Source organism: Lissotriton helveticus, chromosome 3_1 (genome assembly GCF_964261635.1).
Source record: "Lissotriton helveticus chromosome 3_1, aLisHel1.1, whole genome shotgun sequence".
Classification (NCBI taxonomy): domain Eukaryota; kingdom Metazoa; phylum Chordata; class Amphibia; order Caudata; family Salamandridae; genus Lissotriton; species Lissotriton helveticus.
The window spans coordinates 1,926,419,161-1,926,444,775 of record NC_136061.1 but is presented as its reverse complement, the minus strand read 5'-3'; the positions used below and the strand labels follow the sequence as shown (position 1 = coordinate 1,926,444,775).

Here is a 25,615-nt window from a genome sequence, read left to right as displayed (position 1 = left end):
TGATTCAGCTTTACTCTCATAGTGAGAGGGAGTGTATTCCAACGTTTCGCGGCCAAATAACCGAAGGAGCGACCACCGGCCCTCGCTCTCCAGACGCGTGGGACATGGACCAATGCAAGGTCAGCAGATCGAAGCAGGCGACCTGGCTCGTAGTACTCCAGCAAGTGGAATAGCCCTGGAGGGGCCTGTCGTGACAAAATCTTGTGAGAGTAACAAAGTGCCTTAAACTCAATACGCCGATCAACTGGCAGCCAATGGAGCCTAGGAAGCACGTGGGCAACCAAACGAGATCTAGGCAGTGCAACCAAAAGCCGAGCCGCCGCATTCTGAGCCCTCTGAAGGCGTTTAATGCTCGCTTTGTTGGCGCCCAGGTAAAGACAGTTGGCGTAGTCCAATCTGGACACAATAGACGCCTGGATGATAGTCTGTCGCACCTTAGGGGGAAAGAAACCGAGCAGTGGCCTGAGACCGCGCAATAGTCCAAGGCAAGTCCCCGCAATGGCCTTTGACTGTTTATCAAAGGTCAAGTTGCTGTCAAACCTCACGCCCAGGTTTTTCACCGCCTCTTTGGGGCGGGGGCGGGCTTAAGGCAATCCGGCCAGCACTGGTCACACCACAGCTCACGATCCCTGCCAAAGAGGAGAATCTCTGACTTGCTGGCGTTCAACTGTAATCAGTTAGCCGCCATCCAGTCCGATATAGCCAAGAGGTCGTCCTTAAACTTACCCAAATTGGTGTCGCACTTCTCGCGAAAGCAAACACCAATTGGGTATCATCGGCGTAGGACACCAGGGACAGCCCCCTGCTCTTAGCCACCTCTGCCAAGGGTCTGACATACAGATTGAACAATAAGTGCTAACTTTTGATTGGAAACAAACAGGTAAATAATTAATGTTTGGTGTCTGAGAAATTGAAATGTAGAACCCTCTCTAAGGTTAACGTCAGATTTTAAGTTTAAATTTTGAAAATGACACTTTTAGAAAGTTCAAATCTAGAAACAGCGACGATGCACTTAATATACAAATAGTAAACGCATATACCTTAGACACAAGGTTCATCAAAGTTGATGTGCGCGCTCACACCGAAGACTTCAAAATCTTCCGGGCATAATGGGAGTCGTTGGGACACGTTGCGGATCTCTTTCCCGGTAAGCCTATAACTTCTTAGGGTTGATGTATTTTAGAGGCACAGTTCACTGTCCTCATCTATGTTTCTCTCTTGTGGTGAGTATTATGATTTGGTGAAGAGAGGTTACTCTTTTTGACTGTTCGAGAGTGTTGGTGTCCGTCTGAGCCCCAACATAATTAGTTTGGTAAGCGTAGATTACTATGTTTCATAGATTCTATTGATTTGTAAATATTAGGGAGTAACAGATATCGTGCTCAATAGAACTTTTCTTACATTTTAGGTAGAGGCGCAATTTTATAACAGGGAGGTACCTGGGACATTTACAGTGACTTATAGTCACGCACGAGGTTGTGATATATGTTTTGACCCTTACTCCATTATATTGGTGAGTCACGCCTGCTATTGAATCACTATTTAACCTTATCTAGGCCACCATGATACGTGCAGTCAGTCAGTTTACAGTTATATCCATTTTTTGAAGAAGTCATTCCTTCCTTTGGATTGTGTCGCTATTTAGGATTGTGGTCCTACATAATTTTGCGCTGACCTTCAGGGCAGCGCATTCATACCTTTGAGCATTGACTGGTAGACTTGCAATCAAGCCGTTTATTATGTGTATCATCGTGTTGTAATTTAGCAGCGATTAGGTTAAGCATTAGCAGAAGACATCTTGTATTTAGAGACTATCTTGTCCGTTTTTTATTTTTGGCAGCCATTTTGTTTGCCATGTGCTCGCCATGTGCTCTGTCCTACCTCCCTGTTAACTGCTCTTGAAATCTGCCTAGAGACGAGATATATTTAGCCTCTTCTGCTTCGCACATGCTCAGTTGAGCTTACAGCTGTCCTCAACTTGTAACTGTCAGGATGTGTCCACCAGAATTAGCTAACTGTTAGCCCTCCCACTTGTTGCCTGTACACTTTCTGTATGACCTAATATGTACCTACAACCAGCATTCTGTACTTGTACCGCCTTCATTTGAGCCCCTGTGTGGGTATAAAAGGACCAAGCTCCTTCCATTCAGTGTGCTTCCTCATACACTACCGAAGGGTGTGGTGTGAATGTAGCTCCACCTCATGAGGTTTAATAAACTCTGTATTTTCTATTCCAGTTTCTGTGCCAACTTCTTCCTATTGGTCTGAGGACTCTGTGCAGAGAAGGGAGAACCCTTAGCACTGGTAGGCCTTGCTGAGGCTCGCCACCACAATCGTGAAGGTACATTGTCCAGCATTTTTCACCTTATTATTTCGGTATTCTTTTTTCACTTCACAGGTTTCTTTTTTAGTTTATTTGTGTGACAGCATGTAGGGGCTGTCCTGGGATGAACCGTTGTGGCTTTAGACACATATTTTGTGTTCTTCACATTTTCTTATTTTCTCACTGTCTAAGCACGCTACATTTTTCTAGACATGTTAAATCTCATGGCTGATCTATATTATACCAGTCACCTATTCTAGAAGTCGTAATCACTTAGACTGTTCTGGATGTTGTAGGCCAATGTTTGTTCAATTGTGTACAATAGCCAATATGAATGCTTCATTGTATATATGTTCATTTGTAGATTTTCCCTGACGAAGGGTGATTTGTACACTCAAAATGCATTGGGAGTGATGATGAAATTCACATCAGAAGTCAATATTTAATGTGTGGATCAAAGAGAATATTGTTTTGAAGTCTTCTTCTTCAATAAAACAAGGAGTTTTGAAGACAAGCAGCTGAATGAAGTCGCTGCTTTGTTATTAATGATTTGAAAAATAATGGTTTTTACATGATAACATTGTTAAGGTTTTGCTATTTTTCATGCATTGATGTATTAACATTGCGCTATAGCACTCATTTTGAGAGCATAAGGTAGTGCACACTGTGTCAAAGACGCACGTCCTAGATTTGCTTCTCCTTTTAGAAAGTTTGCATTTTCTTGCCTTATTTAGTGCCTGCAGCCTGCTCCTGGGTCACAAGTCTGCGTATAGTTAGCAGTTGGACTTTGTTTATTCCTCCCAGACAGCCTCACAGCAGAGGGATTAGATGTGCTTGGTTGGGTCATCCCTGACAGAATGGGGGGGGGGCTAAGCTGGGCACAGCTGCACTTGCAACTAAATAGGCCATGCCCTGCCTTCACACAGAGGACTCACACTGGATTGTTCATGCAGACAACTTGAGGCCAGGGCAGTAAAGGTAGGAAATGTCAAGCACTTCAAAGGGAATTTGCTAAAAACCCTTTCCTACATCAAAGAAGTCGCCTGGTATAAAACCAGGACCCTCAGACCCACTCTTCAGTTCACTTTCTGGACCTGAGTAAGGACTCTCAGAGGACTGCCTACTTCTGTGGCCTGCTGTGTACTTCAGAGGATGGCTCTGCTAAACCTGGAAGGACTGCTGTGGTGCCTGAAGCCTGCATTGAACCCTCAGAGGACTGTCCTGGTGTTTGAACCCTGTTTCACTTCTCGAAACCAGGACTACTAGAGTGACTCCAAGAGCTAGTTGGCTGGCCTCCTGATCAGAGCCTCAGGGACAGAAAAGGCTCCAACCATCTTCTAACCCCCAAGTGGTGCTACTTCACTCCTGGACCCTCAGTGGTGGTACTATAGGAACCCAATTAGCCAAAGTTAAAAGTCTTTGGGTAAGAACTTCTCTGAGAACCAATAGGAGACCAGGACCAACCTGCTTGTGTATTTGCCCATAGTGCATTGCAGGTTGGACTGACTTTGCAACAGCTCTCGCCACGTTCTTCTCCACGGCAGCAAATCCAGTTCAGCAGTCCTTCACCAAAAGGATATCTGGCCTTGTTGGCTACAGCATCCGGCTTTTTCCTGGTGGAGATTTTCACTTCCAAAAGAAATTACGAAGTCAGAGCATAGAAATCTTTATGCAACTTCGTCCAATGGTTTCCCGATAATGATGCCTTCTCCTCGAACACTGCCTGCAGCCATGCCCCCTTGAATTTTACCTTCTCGGAATAATTTTTTTTATTTCTTCGAAGTCCAAAGGTAAGCGACAACCAGGCCCAATCCACTCTTTGTATCCGAGTCTTGCTCCATCACGGTTGGCCATATTTTTCCAACTTTAACGAGGTCTAGTGTGACTAGATGTCCATGGTTGGTGCATTGATTTTTTAGGTGCTACTTTCTACCTTCTGAAAAAAAGAAGCAGAAAAGTGATTTGGCAAAGTAATCTTCCAAAAAGACTGTTTCTTTAGAACCTTGCTCAGCTTTCTCAGATCCAGTATTGGTCTCTATTGACCTACCTGATTTTTCATTAGGAAGAAACTGGAAAAAAACCTTGGTTCCTTTACGATCTGGAGATAATGTCTATGGCTCTCTCTATTTGCAGCTCCTTCAAATGAAGATGATGTTCCTTTTTTAGTGGAGAAACTGGGGTCCTCTGTATGAATTCCAGTGGATGGCCTGAATGGACAATTTATATTACCTATTTGTCTGATGTTATGTTCTTCCATGCAGGAGCGAAAAGGGAAATTACCTCTACCTCCCTAAATTCTGAGGACCAGAAGGATAAAGGGGTATAAGCTATTAGTCAAGCACTTTTCTTATTGTCATTGTTTTGTGCCTGCGAAGAACCTCTCTTCCTTCCTGAAGACCTCCCATAAAACTGTCTTTGGTTCTGATTGAAGGAGCATCCTTGACCATATCCAGCCTGTCCTTAAGGATAATATAACCGTCACTGACCTCCATACTGATTGAATCATGCTGTGAAATTCTGTGATCTTCATGAACCACGAAAAGTAGAAGCCCCAACTCTGCGCTAGTGTAAAAGTCCTAGCACCTTTGCTGTGTCAGAGTCAGTCTTAAGCCCTTGCAAAGCTTTATCAACATGTTTACCAAAAAACAGTGAGGACATCAAAAGGCATGTCTGGAATTTTATATTGGACGTCAGTATGGTAGGCTGTGGATTTTAACCAGCCTTGTCTCCTTAGTACCGTACCTCCTGCCAATTGACGACAATCTGTATTGGAAGCGTCCATTGCAGAATCAACAATGGAAGAAGAAATTAGTTCTCAGTCCTTTAGGATAGCTCTCACTGTTCCCCTTTTATCCTCAGGAAGAAGTTACAGTAATGGAGCAATGTCGAGCCACATCTGGTGAGCATAACAACATAGACTAGCCAGGGCAATAGCTGTCTTAATCAAGGTTGCTGCCGTAGAGGCAATTCTTTAGCCCAGATTGTCAATGCGTATGATATGTTTGTTTTTAGGACTAGATGATGGTGTAATTGGGATCTTGGTTCTTGATGGCGCTGCTGAAGAAATAATTTATTCTGTTTAGTATGACCAGTGAGACAAGCCAGGACTTAATCCAGAGTCTTATATTTTTTCTCCAGATGAGGTAATACCTACGGAACAGTAGCAGGTATCTTCATTAAATTTAAACATTCTGATCAGACATAATCAAAAATGGGTATGGACTTAACATAATTCCAAGGTTGCTCTCTCTTTAAAGTCATAAAGAACGTATGGTTAATCTACAGACGCCATTGGTGGATTGAATTTCTTGGCAGCTCTTTCAACCAATGAATGAAATTTAGAGATATCATCTGCTGAATCCTGTAAAACTGGCCCATAATTTCCAGTAAGAACAATTTATTCTCTCCCATAATCTTCTCTTCCATCACTGTCTGGTGATAACTGACCTTCCTCCCCTTCTATATCAGAGTATGTAGAATCATTAGAATAAACATCCCCCCATGTCTTCCCCATGGACTGTTCCCCTTGGTGTTGGAGAAAGAGGTAGCAGTGATGATTGTGGAGAAGGTGATACTGGTAAAGAAGCAGGTTGAAGAGGTGGAAGGATGGTTGCAGGTAGGATTATCAGTTGGTTGCTTCTGTAATACCTCATTGAAAGTATCCATCATTTGTTGTAATGTTGATCAAAAAGGCCATTCTCATTTGGACCCCATCTAGTTCTCTATTATATTTAGGTGGTTCTTGCCTTACATCAATTCAAGTACTCTCAGACTTGTACGCCTGCTGGTAAACATATTAGTTGTTAGAATCATTGTCATTATTGCTTCCTTTCCACAATCTGGGACATATCTCACATGTAATTGTGTTGGGTTTTAACTTGCAGTGAGGCATAAACACTAGCTTCTTCTTCTTGATCTGACTGCAGTAATTGAACTGGAGGTAAATCCATCACCCTTAATGGTGAAAAAACATTTCCTACCATGTTTTTCATTGACTATGTGGTTGTCAACAGTGATTTCATCGTCGAAGGTAAGGGCATTATCATTAGCAGTTTTGTTGCCGTCTAAGGTATTGTGGTCAGCAACAGTTTCTTCATCGTCAATGGAACGCTCAATGTCAAAGGTGTTATCGTCAACGGAATGCTCATCGTTGACGGTGCCGGCAACGGTATATTTGAATACTTCTTTTTTATTACAGGTTAAACTCTGTAGCGCTTAGACACATACTTATCTGGTTTCTCACCAGAGGAGGTGGCTGCAACTGTTGTACCAAATAAATCATCTTCAGGAAACTGTACAAGTCCCATATTGTGCGCTGCCTACATGGAAGTGCTAGGGGCACTTCTCACTCAATCTTCCCCTGAAGAGTGGGCCTCTCCGTCAGAAAGAGGAAAATTCTCTTTATTCATAAGAAATAAAGCCATCCTCCTTTCCCTGTCCTTAAGAGTCTTAGTTTAGAAAGACTAACACATCTTCCATTCTGTTGACTTATGTTTAGGATAAAAGCAATACATACACTGGGAGTGTGGGTCGTCAGTGTAAATATTCTTGTTGTCACAAGATGAACAATGTTTAAATAGAGATTTCTTCTCTTTGTCAGTCATGGTGACAGTATCAGACCAAATGATCTCCCTGGTCCAGTAATTGTAACAATCTTCGCTAAAAACAACTTAAAGTACAATAGTGTTGAAGATAGGGCTGGTTCAAATCCAGTGCAGACCAAAATAGAAACTATTTGAGGTGAACTGAAAGGTTAGAGCAGAGCTTTGACAGGGGACTGCCTCACACACAACTTGGGGTAGAAATTTGAGCTATGGTGGCCTCTAGAGGGAGTAGGAGAGCTTACGTTTCCACCTCATTGGCCGAAGTTTGGGTTCCTTCTAATGAAGTGGATGTGCTGATAAAGATTCTATGCTGTTTTAAGCCTATGCCTTTTTAATATAATATGCTGTATATTTGACATTATATTCTGCTATATTAGGAAATTCCCACCCTGACGTCAGCGAATGATTCAAGCATGTGGATATATCAAAGATCCAATGATGAAAAAGCTATTGAACCACATTCAATCGATTGAATCGTGGTGGCCAGAAGGAAAAAGAGCATCATTATTTTATCAATGGCTAAAAATGAATTGGCACTAGTTTATCCTCCTACCAAATGTGCAGAACCCATGCATTTCGTGGTGTATATAGATAATTGTCTGTCGGAACGTTGTTGAGAAAAACAAAGGTACTAATAATTCGATCCGAGCCTGAGGAGAATAAAATTATAGAAATTTCTGAACCTATGCAATTCGGCAGTGTAAGGCACATAGTAACTGAAAAAGAGAGAGAAGTTGTACACAGAATCTATGATTATACTGTTGTTGTTATTTGAGTATTATCAATTAATTAAAGCCATTTAATCCAAAACACTTGATAATATAACAATTCATACAGAATGAGTGCATAAAAACATATGTGCCTCTATTTAGAATTCAGTACATGCAAAGTAACTGAAGACTGTGAGACATGTTTCTTATATTACATTTACGGTCAGTATTTCTACAAAGACATAATGCAGGATTTTTAAATCAAATTTATAACTAATCCTAAAAAGCGTATTTAGGCGGATGGGAAATCCGTCATGTTTGTGATGGAATAACCTGACCACTGAACTCTAAATCAAGCCCTTAGATTCCAGATCTCAGGAAACTTTATACAGTTTGCAATATCTTTACTAATGCCAGTGATTAAGAAAAGGTATCCTGGGGAGGTGCTTAGTTTTAGTGTTGCTTTACTTAGACATGATTTCTTTGATGTGTTCATTGAGGAAAGGTTTATTTTGATTTAAAAGATGCTCCTCAGTTCAAAGGTAAGTTTTGGTTAACTTTATATAATCTTCATAACAGAAGAAACAAATTCAGTTTATAGTCTCGTTAGTTGTTTAATTGCTTTTAAAAGTTCTGAATCTTGTCCCTCTAAGGCCCTATCAGGAACTGATATTACTCCAGTAATTGGTTGTGCAATTTCCATACCTTCTTGTTAAGTGGAGTTTAGTGATGTATTCGATTGATTAGAAGAAAGCAAAAGTGTTACCCCTAAATAAACGCTATCACTGTAAGATAGATCTGTAGTTAGTTGTATCAATTCACTGCAGTAAAGCTTATGCACTTAGTGAATCAGAGACCAACTATCTTAAGTAGAAGATCAAAGAGGAAAATCAGGCTAATGTGTTATGTAGAAATTTGCAGCCAGCAGTTTCCTCTCAATTTTTAGTCCCTCAATAGAATCTCAGTGAAGAATCGTAAACCATTACTTTTGAATTCTTTCTTGTTAGATCAAATTAGAAATGCAAAGATATTCACAAAATTAGACCTCGAAGGAGCTTACCACCTTGTCAGAGTTCGAGAGTGTGACAAATGGAAAACTGCATTTTGCACTACGTTTGGGCTGTTTGAGTACCCGGTCATGCCTTCATACTCTACAACACTCCTACAGCATATCTATACTTTATTCATTAGGTGTGGTGAGCATTCTTAGGTATGCTTCATATGGTCTACTTGGATAATATTTTGATTTATTCAGACTCCTATGAAAAAAATTATACAACAATGATTGAGAAATTTGCATTTTTTTGCTAAGATGGAAAAATGTGTCTGCCATACTACTACAGAAGTGGTTTTGTTGTACAGAATTACACTAGCCGGTATTCAGATCAAAAGAATGCTTAAATAATCTTTCAGTAGCCCAGTTTCACCACAGTCAAGCCTATTCAGAGTCTTCTAGAATTTGCCAATTTGGATAGGAGGTTCATTTATCTGTTTACTGAAATGAAAAGACTTATAACCTAGTTACTATACAAGTAAGCAGGCTTTGATGGTTAGAAAGATGGAGACCAGACCTTTTATTCCTTTAAAGAACATGTTTCTAGTGCGCCTCCTATTTAGTGCTCCTCCTCTAATGTAGAATGTCCTTTAATCATAAAAACACATGCTTCATTCCATGTTCTTGGGGGTTGTTGTACCAAAGAGAGACCCAATAGCACTGACTAGATTCATCCAGTAACTTATTTTGGTAAATATTCAAACCAGCCGAGTTAAACTACACCAGCACTGATAAAGAACTTTTGGCAATTAAAATGTATTTTTCAGAGTGAAGGTATTACTTGTTTGGAGGAAAGCAAACTATAGAAGTATTTACAGATCACAAAAAAAATTGCAGTTCCTTGAAGTCAGTTGGAGCACTGACTTCTCAATAGCATAGATACATTTGTTTCTTTTCTGACTATGACTTTGTAATAAACTACAGACCAGTTCCCCATAATGGGAAAGCTGATGCTCTATCTTGACAGAATCAATCAGTTAGAGAAAGAGAGTCTACTGATTGAAGAATAACCATCAATGTTGTCAACTAATATTTCCAACAATCACTATCTTTAAGAAGCACTAACTGCCCTGACAGTCTACACTTGACCTTCTACCAGTGATTGTACCTTCCTGGGGCCATTGCCCCGTGTTCTGCACTCTATTGCTCTGGAACTAGATTTACGATGTACAAATATGAAAACATACATATTGGTTTGATTAATATGGAATTCTTTTTGAGGAAGGTATACGTCTAGAAATGTAGTATTCCGGCGGTTAGGTCAAGGAACAAGAATGTGGTGACCCTATGTTCATAAACAGGTGTTTGTGTGTTCGTTCCAGTTTTTTTGGTGGAAGACCAAATTGTGGGATATAGGAGGTTATTTAGACCACTGAGGGCCTTGTGGAGGTGGCCTGCCATAACTGTTGTGAGAAAGTGATCAGGCCGATACAGCAGGAGGAAAGTTTAGCCAATTGCAATGCCTGCTGGGCAGCCATGTTAATGCGGCCTGTTTGTGCTTTTTCTAGAAAGAAACCCCCAAGTGCCTGACATTATCCCACTTCGTGGGCTACATTTGTATTTTTTATGTTGATGCCTGACATGCCTTGTATGGCAGTTGTGAACCTGAAAAATCAGCACCAGGCCGTTTGAGGACTCCAGGTTGCAGGCCTGTGGCTTCTGCCCTAGCAGAACTAGGACATCTTAAGTGTGGCAGGAAGGGACACCTACAGGTTTTCAGCAGATGCCCTGGTCCTTTCACACTTCAGATGACACTCATGACCCAGCAGAAACCAGCCCTCTGCCCCCGTGCTTATTAAAGTCCCCACCACAGCATGGGCTCCTCAGCACAACCCAGGCTACACCTCTCGGTACCGCCCCTTTTCAGAATTATAAACCTTAGTATAATATCTTCCTTTCAGTAGGTACCAGTATGACATTATAGAAATTACCACTGAAGAAGGTTCTCTTCCTTCAAAATGACCCTCATTTCGACAATATCTCCTTCAGAACAGACTCCACACACTCATACATGACTCCAACTTTCTCTGCCCATCAATATAAACTCTTAACAGTAGTAAATCCCCACCACTATGTATATACCATAGCTCCGAGTATAGGCCCCACTACTAAATACTGAAGTGGTACTCCTCAATGTCTGCACTGTCATGCAGCATAAAAGCCGGATCTCAGTTAATACACCATACTTCAGTACAGGTTTTGCCGCCCCTGTACAAAATCTGTGGTTACAGACCTCCAACCCTCAAACCACTCCCCACTCCTCACCCCATGCCCTTGCACAAGTGTCTTCCATTCTTACTTTGCCTGTGTGGGCCAGACTCTTCAGGCCTCTCGGCTGGTGGCTCTGGCTCATCGCTTGACTTGTTGGCGTAGGTGCTGGACACGTACAACTTGTGGATATCCAAGGATGTCTTGCTGAATGGGGAGACAGATGAACACACCCCAGCGTAACCATTTGAAGAGCAGCTGAGGGCAGCCAGGTCCAAGGCTTTCCCACCAGTGATGATTGGGATATTAAGAGAAAGCTTTCGGCGACGACTGGGAGATGAAGACTTTGTGATCGCCAGCGGCGGGGGAGATGAGAATTTGCGATTGGCTCTTGGTGATTTTGGGGGCTCCCCATACAGAAGTTTGTTGTTCTGGTTGCTGGCAAACAAGAGCTCCAGGGATCTGTTGAAAACATAAAAGCAGTCTAGTTTGTTTCATCCTTTTCCTACATTTTTATAGGTTGTCTCTTTCCATCCTATGTAACTGTAGGAGACCCTTCAGGTCCTCGTTTCTATAGGGAAGGGCAGTTTTGTTATATTGATGCAACACCCCATAATGTTAGACTAATGTCTAGTTTGAGTCAGTGTTGCAGATGGGGCCCACCGCAACTCATTTTGGGGGACCAACACATTTTTTCTTTTTCAGACTTTGACAAAAGCAAGAAAAATAAAAACACACAAGTAGGAAAGAAAGAGGAAGAGAAAGATGGCAAAAACTATGGCAAAGGGAGAAAACAGGGATGAGAAAGAGCTTGTAAAAGTGAGATAAAAAGGCAGGGAGTATTTGGTGGTGGATAAAAGGGGCATGAGATGAAATCAAGACTATGCAACCTTGTTATTTGGCACTCCAATCTTTGATAGCACCGGCTGCGGGCTTCTGAGCAAACTCAGTACTACTGGTACTCATTCTTTTACAAATCAGAAAATCCAGATATGTGTCTCCCCAAATGGTGCACTACTCAAAATGAGGGTCCGGTCTTTCACTGTTACATACCAAGTCTTAAGCAAGTGGCTGCAACACTTTTCTATGATCTGTTTTTAAAGCCAGTGACATACTTTCCATAGCTATTTATTTCTGTTACCTTGTACTTCTGCTAAGAAAAAGAATAGCATGTTGTATCCTCTCCGAGAGTTGTCCTTGGCCTACCTTAAGAATATCACTAGGAAGGAATACTACCTAGCCCATGTTTGATGCCACAAAGCTACGCCTACTCTTAGTGCTGCATAGGTCATTAAATGGCACCAAAGCTTCTGCGCCAGGGCTTTCTTGGCCTTGATCATATATGAGAATACTGCCTCTCAGCGGAAGAGCTCAGGCACGAAGAAATAAAACCTGAAAATGTCTCATCTTTTCCCAAATACAAAGCTAGATCCATTATGGCCTTCCTTTAGTTGAAACAAGCCTTCCTGGATAAACAATGAACAACGTTCTCATCCAGCTCAAAAACTACCTTAGCCCAAGGAACGCAACCCAGAAGAAGCAAACCAGTACTTTGCTCCTCTACTTGCACTCAACCTTGCATTTTTAAATAATAAATTCAGTATTGACAACTGCAAAATATCTGGAACTTCAATGGTGAAACATTTTCGTGTGTTTTGCATCTAAATCATGTGCATTATTGATAGTTTTGTAGGAATGCTGCACACACACAGTACACCCCTAACAAGCTTTATTTCCAGTGAAGTTTAGTGTCACATTATTTGGTCCTACTCAGCTGGCACTAAAATCTGTACAAAAAAGACACAAAACCAGCTTCTGCGAATTTACCCCACCCAGATAGCTTTTAAAAGTCCAGATTCGGGGGAGGAGCCAAGCTCGCGTCCGAGATGGCCGCGTTTTAGCTCGGCTCCGATCACTCTCCTGTCTGCAACAAATATCCTGTACTTTATCCTGCCCCGGGAAGTATTCCACGATGTGCAGTGGAACGACGATAACTCACAGGCACTTACCGTTTGCTCCGGTGATTCCTGGGTGTCACGGATCCTGAGTTACGCCCCTGTCTGCTTCGGGGCCTCCGGAGCGGCCGGGCCTGGCGCTCCTTGGCGGCGCCCGGGCTGGACGGGGCGCGGTGGCCGGCCCTTGGTGGTGGTGTGGAGTCGGTCGGAGGGGCCGATGTGCTAATAGACCGATTGCGGCCTCCCGGGCCTGGTCCGGCGGTCCTGCGGCCTGGTGTTGGGGAGCTGACTTCCATGGACGGGGTTGACCGTACATCTGGCTCGTCTCCCCTTTGTTCTCTGGCCCGGCCATTTTGAGTTCCTCCGCCCGGACTCGGAGAACGGTGCCGGCGGCGTGTGGGGTGCCGGCGCATCGCCTTCTTCTGGTGGCTCCCCTTCCTGCCCTGGTGGCACCTCCGCTGGTGGTTGCCGGTATCCTGTTTTGCCCCGCTGATATCCGGGCGGGGGTCGGTGTTCGCAGCGGCCCCGCCGGGCTTCTAAGATGGCGGCCGGCCCCATGATTCTCGGCCTTGCGGGGACCGGCGATGCGAGTCCGCCGCGCGGCACGTTTGCTGAATACTTTAAAGGTGAGCCTACGCTCCGCGACATCCTCGCCGCCCTGCGCTCCTGGGGGGCACCCATGACCGCACCGACCGCTATCCTGGAGGGGGGTCCCTTTGTTGGGCCTGCCGGACCCCCCTCGGTTTGTGCGGCTTCATCTCTGTTGTGTGCTGCTGGAACTTTCCTTGGGGTCGTGGACCTGGAGGCTGCTGGTGGTGTGGATGTGCGGGGGTCCGCTGCCCCTCTTCGTCCTGTGCCTCCTTCTGCTCCGGAGGTTCCCCGGCTGGATCCCGTCTGGACCGACCTCGATGGGTCTCCTTTTCCTCTTTTGCCTCACATGGCCGTACGAAGATCCTGTGACGGTGCCGCTGGACCGGCTTTCTCCGTATTCTCATCGGAACTTTGCCTGCTTTGCCTGAAGTGGTTACTGTACTTTCTGGATCATCTGGGTCACGATCGCTACAACTTGAGTGTATTTTTGATTCGACTCCCTGTTCTTCACCTCCTGTTTTATGTGATCTGGTTCCTGGTGCGCTGGACGATTACAGTTTGCGAAAAACGAGGGCAGGGTTGAGCTGATCTTGCCTCTGTGGACTGTTATTTTGTGGTATGGTTGGGTGATCCGTTCATAATTGTATGATTATGTTTGATACGTCTTTACGTTCCTGGAGCTTATCCGTGTGTTTATTATCTTCCCGTGGGCTCTGAGTATTCTCGGGCGGGGGGGTGGGAGCTGAAGGGGTTTTGATTATGTGGCTCCTCTCCCGCTGTTTTTCCCTGTTTCCCCTTCCCCCCCTTTTTTAATCTAAGTGATTCTTTCTTTCTTATATTTCTCTATATTTCGGGTTCTAATTAGGGCGACAGGCACGCTGCTGGGGGGTAGGCCATAGCCTTCTGCAGGGGTGCAGGGTGGGCTGTGCGGGGTGGTGGGGGGGTCTGTTTATTGTATCTTTCCTTGTTCCTCTTTTTGGTTCTATGGCTCTTATGTATCCCCTAATTTCGTGGAGCGGTGTCGGCACGTAGCCCCCCGGGGTGTTTCTGCTGGCATGGCCCTTTTGGTATGTCCGCTGTCACGGTTTACTACGCATTCATTTCTCCTGTTGCCACTAGTTCCATGTGCCGAATTAGTATTGGGTGCTTTGTTAGCCGTGGGGGGCGTGCACTGACGCTGCGCCCTCACTTTCCCCCTCCCCTTTTTTGATGTCCTCTTCCTGCCCTTTTTTCCTTTTCCCCACCCCATTTTCTTTTCCTCCATTGGGTTGTTGTAACGGAGGGCTTTTAGTTTTGTAAACGTATTTTTCGCTGTTTTATTATTATGTGCCCTGATAGTGGCGGGTGGGTGCTGAGCAGCGATTGTGATTGTTCTTGATGTGGGACTCACGTTCTGCCTTTGCCAAAATGTATTGTTCTGTTGGTCTTTTCCTGTATTCGAGACTTCGGCTTGCTCACGGCCCGCCACGGCCCTCTGGACTTTACAGATTGACATTATCCTGTGACACCCTTTATTCTATTATAAAATTAACCTACTTTTATCCTGTCCGTGATGGCGACTCAAAGACTTGTTGCCTTTACCTTTCATATGAGCTATTTAGAAATCCTGTTGTCTCTCCTGTATTGCCTCGTATGTTTCTTTATTGTGGTGGCCGGCCCGGTGGGTTGTAGGCCCGCATCTGTGCGCGCCTTCTGTACAATAAAGGTTTTATAAAAAAAAAAAAAAAAAAAGTCCAGATTCAAGCAGCCGACACACATGAAAACAGAACTTAGAGGCAGTTAAGGTCTATCGAATGATCCCATTTCTTGCCATCTCTTGACAGGAAAACACTACCGTCTCCAGTGTTACCGTTTTTTACTTAGGACTCGAGGCCTGTGTCTTACTGTGGTAAGGAGAGCGGAAACACAGGTGAATAAAAAAAAAATAATCTCACCATTCTCTCAGAAAGGACTGCTTCAAACAAGAGATTGTTATCAATTCTAATGTGGCCATGCCTCAGTAAAGTATTCCAACATCTCCCATTACATTAGGTCACACCATTTTGGCATCTGGCCACATCTCCCTGTTCGCATCACTTGCCTCATTTAAGAATGTTAGAAGGAAGTAGGTGACATGACTCGTTCTTTTACACCCCTATCCCTCCCATGGAAGACCACAGAAAGTGAAATCCATGGCAAAAAATGAACTATCTCAGTATGTAATCTCCGTTACCAGCAAAGGGTGGTTGTAGTGCAAAATCAGTGAAATACAAGCCGCTAGCCAAACATTGTATCTCGGCTTTTCAGTGCCACTTTCCGAATTTGTTCTAAGCAGGAGATAGAATACTGATCGGTTGGAAGGAAGCCAGATGTTGCTGAAAGGATACCAGGTTTGCAAGTCAACAGTTACCTATAGCAAAGCCTTATTGCCATCCATGGCCTTGATGCAAAGTGACTGCATGGTGGCATGCATGTGTTTTCTAAAATGCCAAAATAAATACTCTCTTTTAATAGAAAATGTATACATTTTGTATAATCATTCATCTTTTCAATACACATTTTTAAAGATTTAGGTACTTTGTGTATGTATGACATTTAAAACGTATAATTATAATTTTCTAAGCATCTAAAGGAAGACTGCTGCCAGGTGTGGCGCCGCGGCTAGGGCGACTGACGCTGGAATCTGGGGATCAGGGTTCGATCCCCGGCTCCGGCGGCAGGTTAGCCCAGCACCATGTGACTCTGGTCAATAGCTCGCTTAATCTTCCCGACGGCCCCCAGCGCCTAGAGACCCTAACGGGTGATTGTGCGCTATACAAATGTGGATTATTATAGCATTAAGTGGCAAAGAGCTTTATACTTTCATCTGTCGTAATTTCTGTTTATTGAAAATTGAGAGGGGTGACCTGATGGTTAAGTTACCGACTGCGGATCCAGATCTGACTTCTAAGACTACCAAACGTGTCCAAAATTACCCATGTTCCCTTATCTGACAAAATTCCAAACACCTAGACTTAAACAGGGTAAACACTATGAAGGGCAATATATTTGTTCATATGCATGGGAACATTAATTTCTGATAGGAAATACCTACAGACAATTCGGTGTTGCACGCTCCACTACACCAGTGACCCCACTTACCCTAATGAGGCTTTAAAGAACATCCTTGGACTTCTATGAACCGAACAATCTAATTCAATACAGATGCCTCATGAAATGCCACATGCCAACCTATTAAAGCTCAAAGTGGTAATGTTTTCAATAACTGAGAGGGGGTTAGAAGGACCATGCTAATTGACATGGTAACTATGCTGTGATTGGTGTGGATGGCGGAGATATCTACAGGAAGATTAGATGCCTTTCAAAGTAGATTTTTGGTAAATCACGGCCTTGTCACAATCTCCATGACTTCCCCAGGGGGAAGGTTCTCTGAGCCTAACCCTGTGAATGACATGGGAATGAGATTTCGAATGTACTTAATACTGATCAGCTCCAACACATATTCCCCAGACGTGGTAATGCCATTGATGAAGTGCCCAGTCCTTGGAAAGGACCCGCCTAACAATACTTAGTTCAAGTGATCCATCACAGTCATCTTGTACCCCTCCAGACCTGCCCCATCCTACAAACAAAGGCATCTTGACAGCAAGTCCCTACAAAACCCTTATGCAGTTTTGAGCACCCATCATTTTTCACTAGATGTCTGTGGTGGTACCTGGCGGGCACTGCGCTGATGGGCTTCTTGTAGATGGCGATGAGCTTGTCCAGGACCACCTCCGCGGTGGTGAAGACGCGGTAGGAGTGCAGGAAGGTGTTGAGGAAGTCGATGCTCAAGAACCGCAGATCCGTCAGGCGCTCCAGTAGCCGCTCCACACTGGCATAGCGAATCTGCAATACCTTGCACGAGTTCATGGTCTTGCTAAATCGGATGTCGACGTCATCACAGTACAGGCTGGCATCAGACCTGGCAAAGAGTCATGGACAAGAGTGAGTTTAGAGGAAGAACAGAGGTGCATTTCTCTCTTGTAGTCTGCAGTATTAAAACTCCACACACCACTACATTCTCAGCAGAGGATACCTGGATACCCTCGGTTCTTCCCATGCTCCAGAGATCAGCGGATTCCAAGAGAATTCCAGAATATGCCACTGTTTATGCTGCATCACATTACAAAATTGTTTATTAGCGATTCAGCCAGGTCACACAGTCGCATATTCAGGTCCCGGTAAGCCCAGTAGACCACTCGCATTCAGACAACTAATGAGTCAAAACTGTACATTATAGCAATATCGAAGTTTGTTAGGTACATTGAACATGCCCTTACAGTAATATACTTTTACGTTATTGTGGTGCTAAGAATGAGGGAGCATTACAATTACAGTTGTGTGAATATGCAAATGTTTTTGCATTGCAGTTTCTTGAATAGTTTTGTAAAACATTGTGGGGCATATTTACAAGGGAATGGCGGAAAGTGGCGTTAAGCTCACAAATGCTAACGCCACGCTCCGCCATTCCGAAAAAACACAGAGATGAGCCATATTTACAACGATACGGCACATCCCAGCGGTTTCCCTAGCAGTGGAGCAAATTAAGCTGACAATTGCCAACACGGGCACCCTTGCACCATTGTGCAAGGGTGCCTGCATTGAGGGAATGAACGTTTATGTGTAGGAAGGTGTACCTTCCTGCACATAAACAATCACGAATGGCGATTTGAAACTTCTATGTGTGCTGCATTGTGCAGCACACATAGTTGCAAATCATCATTTTTTTAATGATTGCTTATGTGCAAGAAGGGCCACCTTCCTGCACATAAGCAATCATTCCTGTAGTTTTGCTGCTTCCATGTTGGCTGCACAATGCAGGATACATAGAAACAGCAAAAAGGAAAAGAAATAAAGCAGTTCTCCTCATTCTACCATGTTAAGACCAGGCTTTCCATTGTCTTAATTTTGGTGCTGCCTCCTATGTATAGGGGCTTTTAAATATGCCCCAAAATCGTGAAAAACTGTAAAAATTGCACATATGAACTTAAAAATTTGAGCCTCGACTATAATAGTGCTTTTAATCCATCTAACTTATATATGCATCACAATTTGCAGACTAGCACTTGCCCTTTGGTTTTGGGATAGCAATTTGCACAATAGCACATTGTCACTTCATGTATTTTCCTTAAGAACAACAGAAGTCCATTGACCACAATGCAGTGTGGAACAAGGAAGTGATGTTGATTTTGGAAAATAACGTGCTTAGGGGCTAACTGGTGATCAAGGTTTGAGTAGTATGCTGGGTTTGGTGGCTTAGTGGGCTAATGCGTTCATGTAGGGACCTATGTTTGACCCAACAGTCACAGGGTCAAATCCCAACAGGTCCACTCATCCTTCTGAGGTTGATAAAATGAGCAAAACTGAGTTGGATAACAATAAACATCTATTATTCCGTGCCAAGGTACCCTTGGGTAAGCATGTGCTTTACAAATACACAGGTTATGTGTTAGGAGAGGAGCGAAATGAGTTGGGCGTTGTAACCACACAGATAAAAAGATGTCCCTGGTTTGCATCTTGTAAACTACCTTTAATAGGGCAATTGATCCATGGAAATATATCTAAGATATAAAATCAATTGTTTCAATGTGACTACAACATGTTAGAAACTAAAGAATGTATGTAAAGACACACGTAGGACATGCTAACCCACTGTCCGTATTGGCCTATGGTCTAAACACAAATTTAGATCTGTGGATTGGTTACTTATAACAATGCAAACCCCCTTTTGGGGGAGTTTTATACAGGACGAGCTTGACCCAAAGATATGAGCACCAGTTTCTTTACTGATGGACACATTCATTTTGTTAGGCATAGGGAAATTAAGTGATGTGCCCAGAATGTTGAGCGTCCCTGCTAAGGCTGGAACCTGGTTCCCCCGGTTTGAGGGCATCTGCGCTAGCCATTAGGCTAGTCGCATGACTTTTAAATGAATTCTGACAACATCACCTCCCACAAATATATGACAAATAAACATTACAAGATGGTGATGGCACAACTGACAGTATCAAGTGATACAGAAAGGAACGGGCAACTTGTGTTCCTAATTATGATCAAAAGGGAGTTCTAATAGACTGTTAACAGACCGCACAAGGACTGAATCTGCATTTGGAGAACCGCATCCAGACCGCAGGAAGAGCAAAAAAAGGGGATATTTCACACATCTAAAGGTAAGTGATACTGTGGGAAGGCTTATCTTCACAGTTTAGTGATGGAAACACCTTTATCCTGAATAAACTTATTTCTAAACTGACTGTTATGCTTTCTTTTCTCTCCTCGCACATGGGACACAATAGACTGCACTATTGAATTAATTAGACGTTACTGATACTTTCCATTATATATTTTGTAGGTATACTCGGAATCTCCCCAGAGTCACTCCGTCTGGGACACGAAAACATATAGAACACCAATATAGCAAACTACAGCACATTACGTTCTGAATAATATATGTTGGAAGGTTGTTTATCATAAGGTGCAGATAGGTACCTACAGCAAGTAATAACACCACAATCACACATAAGGTTCAGTTAACTTTCAATAAATTAATCCTTGCTCTACCCTTGGTTGCTTGGCTGACGAGTAGTTAGGCATAACTTGGGAGACAGGTGTGTAAAGCTTTTCATATAAAAAAAACTGCAAATAAGAAAGACACAAAACACAATAACAATCCATCACCAGTTTATAAAACCAGAGAATATTGTAATCTTTATAATGACACCAAAACAACAAAAATCCAATGTAGGAAACCAGAGATATGAACTTTAAAAGATTAAATACAAAAATGTGCTTTCTAGAGCCTAAAAGTGAAAGGGCACAAACCGCGGGTATCTGGTCATGCTGGACCGGAACCAAGGCAAAGTTTCAGGCCGACCGTGATGGAGCCACAGGTCGCATATATCAAGTGATTGGGGCAGCTCAAGCTTTTACCTTAGCCCATGGTCACTTTTTTGGACTGTTTTCTCTTGCTGTCGAGTGATCGGCTTCACCAATCCGGATTTCAGTTCGACAACAGTGGCCTGCTGCTGTGCAATGCCTTTGTGAGTCCTGGAGGCCTTTGCCTTCGTCGTTGATGTTGAAGACGCCAGAGCTTTCAGCGGGAAAACCTGCACGGTCAACCCAACTTGCGGTTCGACGTCTACAGCTTGACTATCATTGTCAAGGTCAGTCTTCTTAAGGAGCTTTTTACCAAAAGTTGTCAGAAAGTTCCCAAACTTTTCAGAACTTTTTCTGAAAGGTTCTTTGAGGGTTCATAACACCAGCCAAGGGTCCAGAAGCTCGGATTTGCCTCTTGCAGATTGGGACTACAATTCCCACAATGCACCTTGGCAAATCTGCTTAAGTCCAGGTGAAGCTGGTTAGCTGGGCTTGTCCTTGTTGGAGATGATGCAAGTGACTTCTTCTAGCACTTTTCTTCCTGATGCTGATTAGAGATTCAACTCCTAAATTTATGAAGCCAGGCAAAGTATTCTCTTTGTGAAGTCCTGAGAGGGAAGCAGGTGCAGTCCTTATGAGTGCAGTCCTGTCTTGTGCAGTCCAAGGGTTCCACAGGACAGTCCTACTTCTGATGTTTCCAAGCAGGGATCTGATGTGCTGTGCAGCTCTCCAATATTTATTCCAGATCCTGGGCTGGCAAGAGAGGGGGCACGGCCAACCAATGGAATTCAAGTTGCCACTCTCTGTGATGACCACTTCCTTATAAATGGGGCATATGTTTGTTCCAGAATGCACATCTCATTTCAAAATCAAAATGGAGAAATTATCTTCTGGGAGTTCCGGATTGGCTAACCCAACCCAGAGGTGGGCTATCTTTTCTTTACACTCCCCTTACAACTCCTCTCGTAATCTAATTAGAGGGACTCACATCTGGCTGGGGGAGCAAGAAGTAAGGGTGGGACTGGTTCCTGTGCTATCTGTGCTTCCCCCTTTGAAGACCAATTTGGCTACCCAGCCCTCTTCTGGCATCTGCAGGCAGCAGATCTCCTCCCACTAGATAGTTACAATGTTTGAGCCCAAGCCACTTCACACCTAATCAGGATTAGCTTGGCTCAGGCTGCCAAAGGCTGGCCAATCAGAGGAGGCTGCTACAGGGCTGCTTTAGGTAACTTCAGGAAAGCAAGTTCTAAAACTACTTTCCTGCAACAGTTATAATAAATCTGACAGTGGCAAGTTCTTGGATTTATTGTAACTATTTTTTTTTTTTTTTCAAAACCGTATTTATTAAAAGTTCAAGCAGATCAAGTGTACAGCACCCCAAGAGCAGGGGAACACGACAATATGCAAAGTACAGTAGAAAATACGTATGGCTCAAACTTTCGATTAACCCCCACCCGCCCCCGTAGCCCCCCCACAATCCCAACAGTACCAACTACCCACCCCTTATCCCACCCTAACCCGATGCACGTGATCACAATTAGCTGCAGAAGACAAGAGAAAACACACTAAGTGTCTTGGAGCTATCCGGGCCCCGAGGCTTCAATCATCAGACAGACCATCATCCGGTACAATGGGAGGATCTAATATCAGGTCTCTGTAGTCCGCCCACCGCTTCCAGATCTTGTAATGTTTCCTAGGGCAGCCCCTGGCCTCAAACACCGGCTGTTCCAGCCCCATGAGGAAGTCCAAGCCCGCCTTCCAGGCGCCAAGTGGGGGGGCACGGTCACTCTTCCAGGCCCTCGCCAGGTCTCTCTTGGCCACAACAAGGCCCAACAGCAGGAGATGGCGCTTATAGACGTTACCACCCACTTGATCCAGGATATGAAGAAGACCCAACCTAGGTGTACGAGGTAGCTCCCACCCCAGCACTTCCGACAGGCAGTCCCACACCCCACCCCAGAACCGGACCAGGCCCACACATGACCACACAGTATGCACTAATGTGCCCCTCTCTGCCCCACAGCGCAGGCAATCTGGGGAAGCAATAAGGCCCGCCCTCCACAGTCTCTCCCTGGTGTAATAGGCCCGATGTAGGTATTTAAATTGTATGAATCTCAACCGTACTGCAATAGCCGCACCCCGGGGGGATTCCAGCGCCTCTCTCCAGTCATCCTCATCCAGCGGTCCAACATCCATCTCCCAAGCGGCCGTCAACGACACCAGGGATGAGGAGCAGTGAGTGACCAACGATTGGTAGATTTTCGAGACTTTTTTATCCCCTAGGTCTCCCATGAACAACTTAGCTTCAACGGGGCTGAAGTCCGGAAGCTGGTCCAGCTCCACTAGGCTCGGCGCCAGCGCATGACGAAGCTGTAGGTACTTAAAAAACTGGGTCTTGGGCATCGCAAACTCACCGCTGAGCACTTCAAAGGACTTAAAGGTAGTCCCGGTAAGTACGTGACCAAGCGACGAGATCCCTATGGAGTCCCAGCCACCAAACCCTTGCAAAGAAGCCAGCGCCGGGAGTCGCCCGTTGTGCCACAGCGGAGTTTCGGCCGTCAGCCGTCCCCACCAACCCATTCGACGTAGTGCCTGCCTCCAAATCAGGAAGACCACTTGCGTCGCATGCGGCAGCAACTTCCGCCGCCCCGCAGAATACAAGAGGGTATGGAGCGTGGCACCTCCCATCAGAGAATGTTCCAGGGCATACGCCGGGTCGTCGCGGCCCCCGTACCACCACTCATTCAAGACCAGCAATTGAGAGGCTTGATAGTAGGACAATACGTCTGACGTCGCGAGGCCTCCACAGTACGTGGACAAAAAGCAGGTCCGCAGTGCCACCCTAGAGGCACCCCCAGCCCACAAAAACCGGCCTAATAGGGAGTTCACACGCCGGAACCACTGCGGGTCTACTCTGTACGGATGGTTCTGTAGTTGGTAGAGTAGTCTAGGGAGGGCCACCATCTTAAAAATGGCAGATCTGCCATAGATGTTCAGAGGCATGCGTGACCACGTCGTAACGTCGGATTGAACCCTGTCCCACACCGGTTGTACATTACGCTCCCAGGCAACAGCGGCAGACTCCGACAGGAAGACTCCGAGATACTTCAGGCCACCAACCGCCACCTGCAGATCCACCGCCCAAGGGGACACCTCGCGCCGGCCCCCCAACAACCAGAGGGTCGATTTGCGTGGGTTAAGGTATAGTCCCGAGACTTCCCCGAACACACGCATTATCTCCAATATACGCGGTCCTGAACGATCCAGGTCTGTCAAAAAGAAAAGAACATCATCCGCATACAGTGCGATTCTGTCCGTGAGGCTCGCACCCCACACAAAGCCACGAAGCTGTGCATCAATGCGCACCCAGGCCGCCAGCGGCTCCATGGCTAGCGCAAAGAGATACGGGGACAGGGGGCACCCCTGCCGGGTCCCCCTAGCAATCGGGAATTTCTCCGAAATGGCGCCCGAGACACGCACCGAGGCTGTGATGTCGGTGTACAGCAGTCGGACGTACGAGATAAAAACTGGGCCTAAGTTGAGGCGCGGCAACAGAGCAAAGAGGTATGTCCAACTGACAGAATCAAACGCCCTGTCGATGTCCGCCAGTAAGAGCGCCGCCCGCTCCCCAGTCGCCCCCATCGCACTAACCGCCACCTGCGCCCGTCTGATGTTGTGTCTTGTCGCCCTGCCCGGCATAAATCCCGCCTGATCCGGGTGGACCAGATCCGTCACATATGGGAGAAGGCGATTTGCCAACGCCTTAGCCAATAATTTGGCCTCAAAATTAATAAGAGAAATCGGGCGATACGACTCGTGCCTGTCAGGGGGCCTACCCGGTTTCAGGAACACCACTATTTCAGCCTGACGCCAGTCGACCGGCAAGCAACCACCCTCTCGCGCCGCCTCCAAAGCCTTCCGATAGTGCGGTCCCAGCTGCAAATGAAATGTCTTGTAAAATTCGCTAGGGAAGCCACTCGGTCCCGGCGCCTTGCCTGTGTTAAGCTGTCCCAGCGCATCGCCCAGTTCCTCCGCCGACAGGGGAAGGTCAAGGGCTGTCCTGGCCTCATCCGATAATGCCCGGGGGGGTAGGTCAGCTATGAATTTGTCGATCGCCTCCGGTGGGAGACACTCACGCGAAGCGTATTGTACCCTATAATAGTCGGCAAAACTCGCCGCAAGCGCAGCAGGGTCCGTCATAGCAATCCCCTCCCTATCCGTAAGGCCCGGCAGAGAGATCGGCTGTAGAGTTCGCTGACACAGGCGGTGAAGCATAGAGCACGATTTGTCACCCCACTGATACACCCTACTGCGCGTGGCCAGCCAGGCCTGACGAGCCTCGTCCAGCAGGATCGAAGCATAGGAACGCTGCGCCTGGAGAAGTAGCCGAAGCGCCACGTCCCCTGCATTGTCACCACACTGCCCCTCCAAAGTTCTCACCGCAGCCGCAGCCGCCACAGTGGCCTCTTGACGCCCCCGACGGGCGGCAGCACACCAGGCGATGTCTACGCCCCGTAGCGTGGGTTTCATGGCCTCCCAGACCGTCACACTGTCCATGCCGTCGGTCAAATTCTCCCGCCAATATCGGGCTATCGCACCGCGCAAGTGGGTCGTATATTCCGCCCGTTGGAGATGCCACGAAGACATCCGCCAACGGAACGGCTGACGGGGTTTACATAGTGCAATCCGCACTGCGACCGGGGAATGATCCGACAATCCACGGGGCTGGATCACGGCCTGCTGCACCCTATCGAGGAAGGCCCCGGATACAAACACACAGTCTAAACGGGAAAAGGAGCCATGCACCGCCGACACAAACGTGTACTCACGCGCCCTGGCATGCAGATGTCGCCATGCATCCACCCAACCGAGCCCATCACTCATAGCTCTCAGACGAGTAGGGGCAGGCGCCCCCGCGGCCACTTGCAGTCTCTGCCTGTCTAGATTCACATCCAACACATCATTCCAGTCACCCCCTATGACAGCCAGGCAGTCCGGAATATCGGCCCACAATTCAAACAGGCGCTCCGCTAGAGACCACTGCAGGGGAGGGGGAGCATACACACTGCCGAACACCACAGGTTCCACACCAATCATGCCCTTGACAAACACAAACCGGCCCTGGGGATCAAGCCAATGGCGCTCGTGAACATAAGATAAGCGTCGATGAATGAGGACAGCCGCCCCTCTCGACCCCCTGGTAAAACCTGCATGGAACACCTGGGTATAACCAAAACGTTGTAGACTCAGCACCTTCGTTCCTAACAAATGTG

The 25,615-nt window shown here is 45.6% G+C and overlaps 1 protein-coding gene across 2 annotated transcripts in view; it reads right to left on the bottom strand.

The window, feature by feature from the left end:
* The window catches only part of RASGRF1 (Ras protein specific guanine nucleotide releasing factor 1), a 686,570-nt gene that overhangs the window by 205,490 nt on the left and 455,465 nt on the right, over window positions 1-25,615 (bottom strand). For both annotated transcript variants that reach the window (XM_078682942.1, XM_078682943.1), the window contains 2 exons: window positions 17,140-17,388; window positions 10,991-11,361 (listed from right to left, as the gene is read on the bottom strand). In XM_078682942.1, coding sequence (XP_078539068.1) covers window positions 10,991-11,361; window positions 17,140-17,388 — 620 coding nt within the window. The remainder of the gene's footprint in view (window positions 1-10,990; window positions 11,362-17,139; window positions 17,389-25,615) is intronic.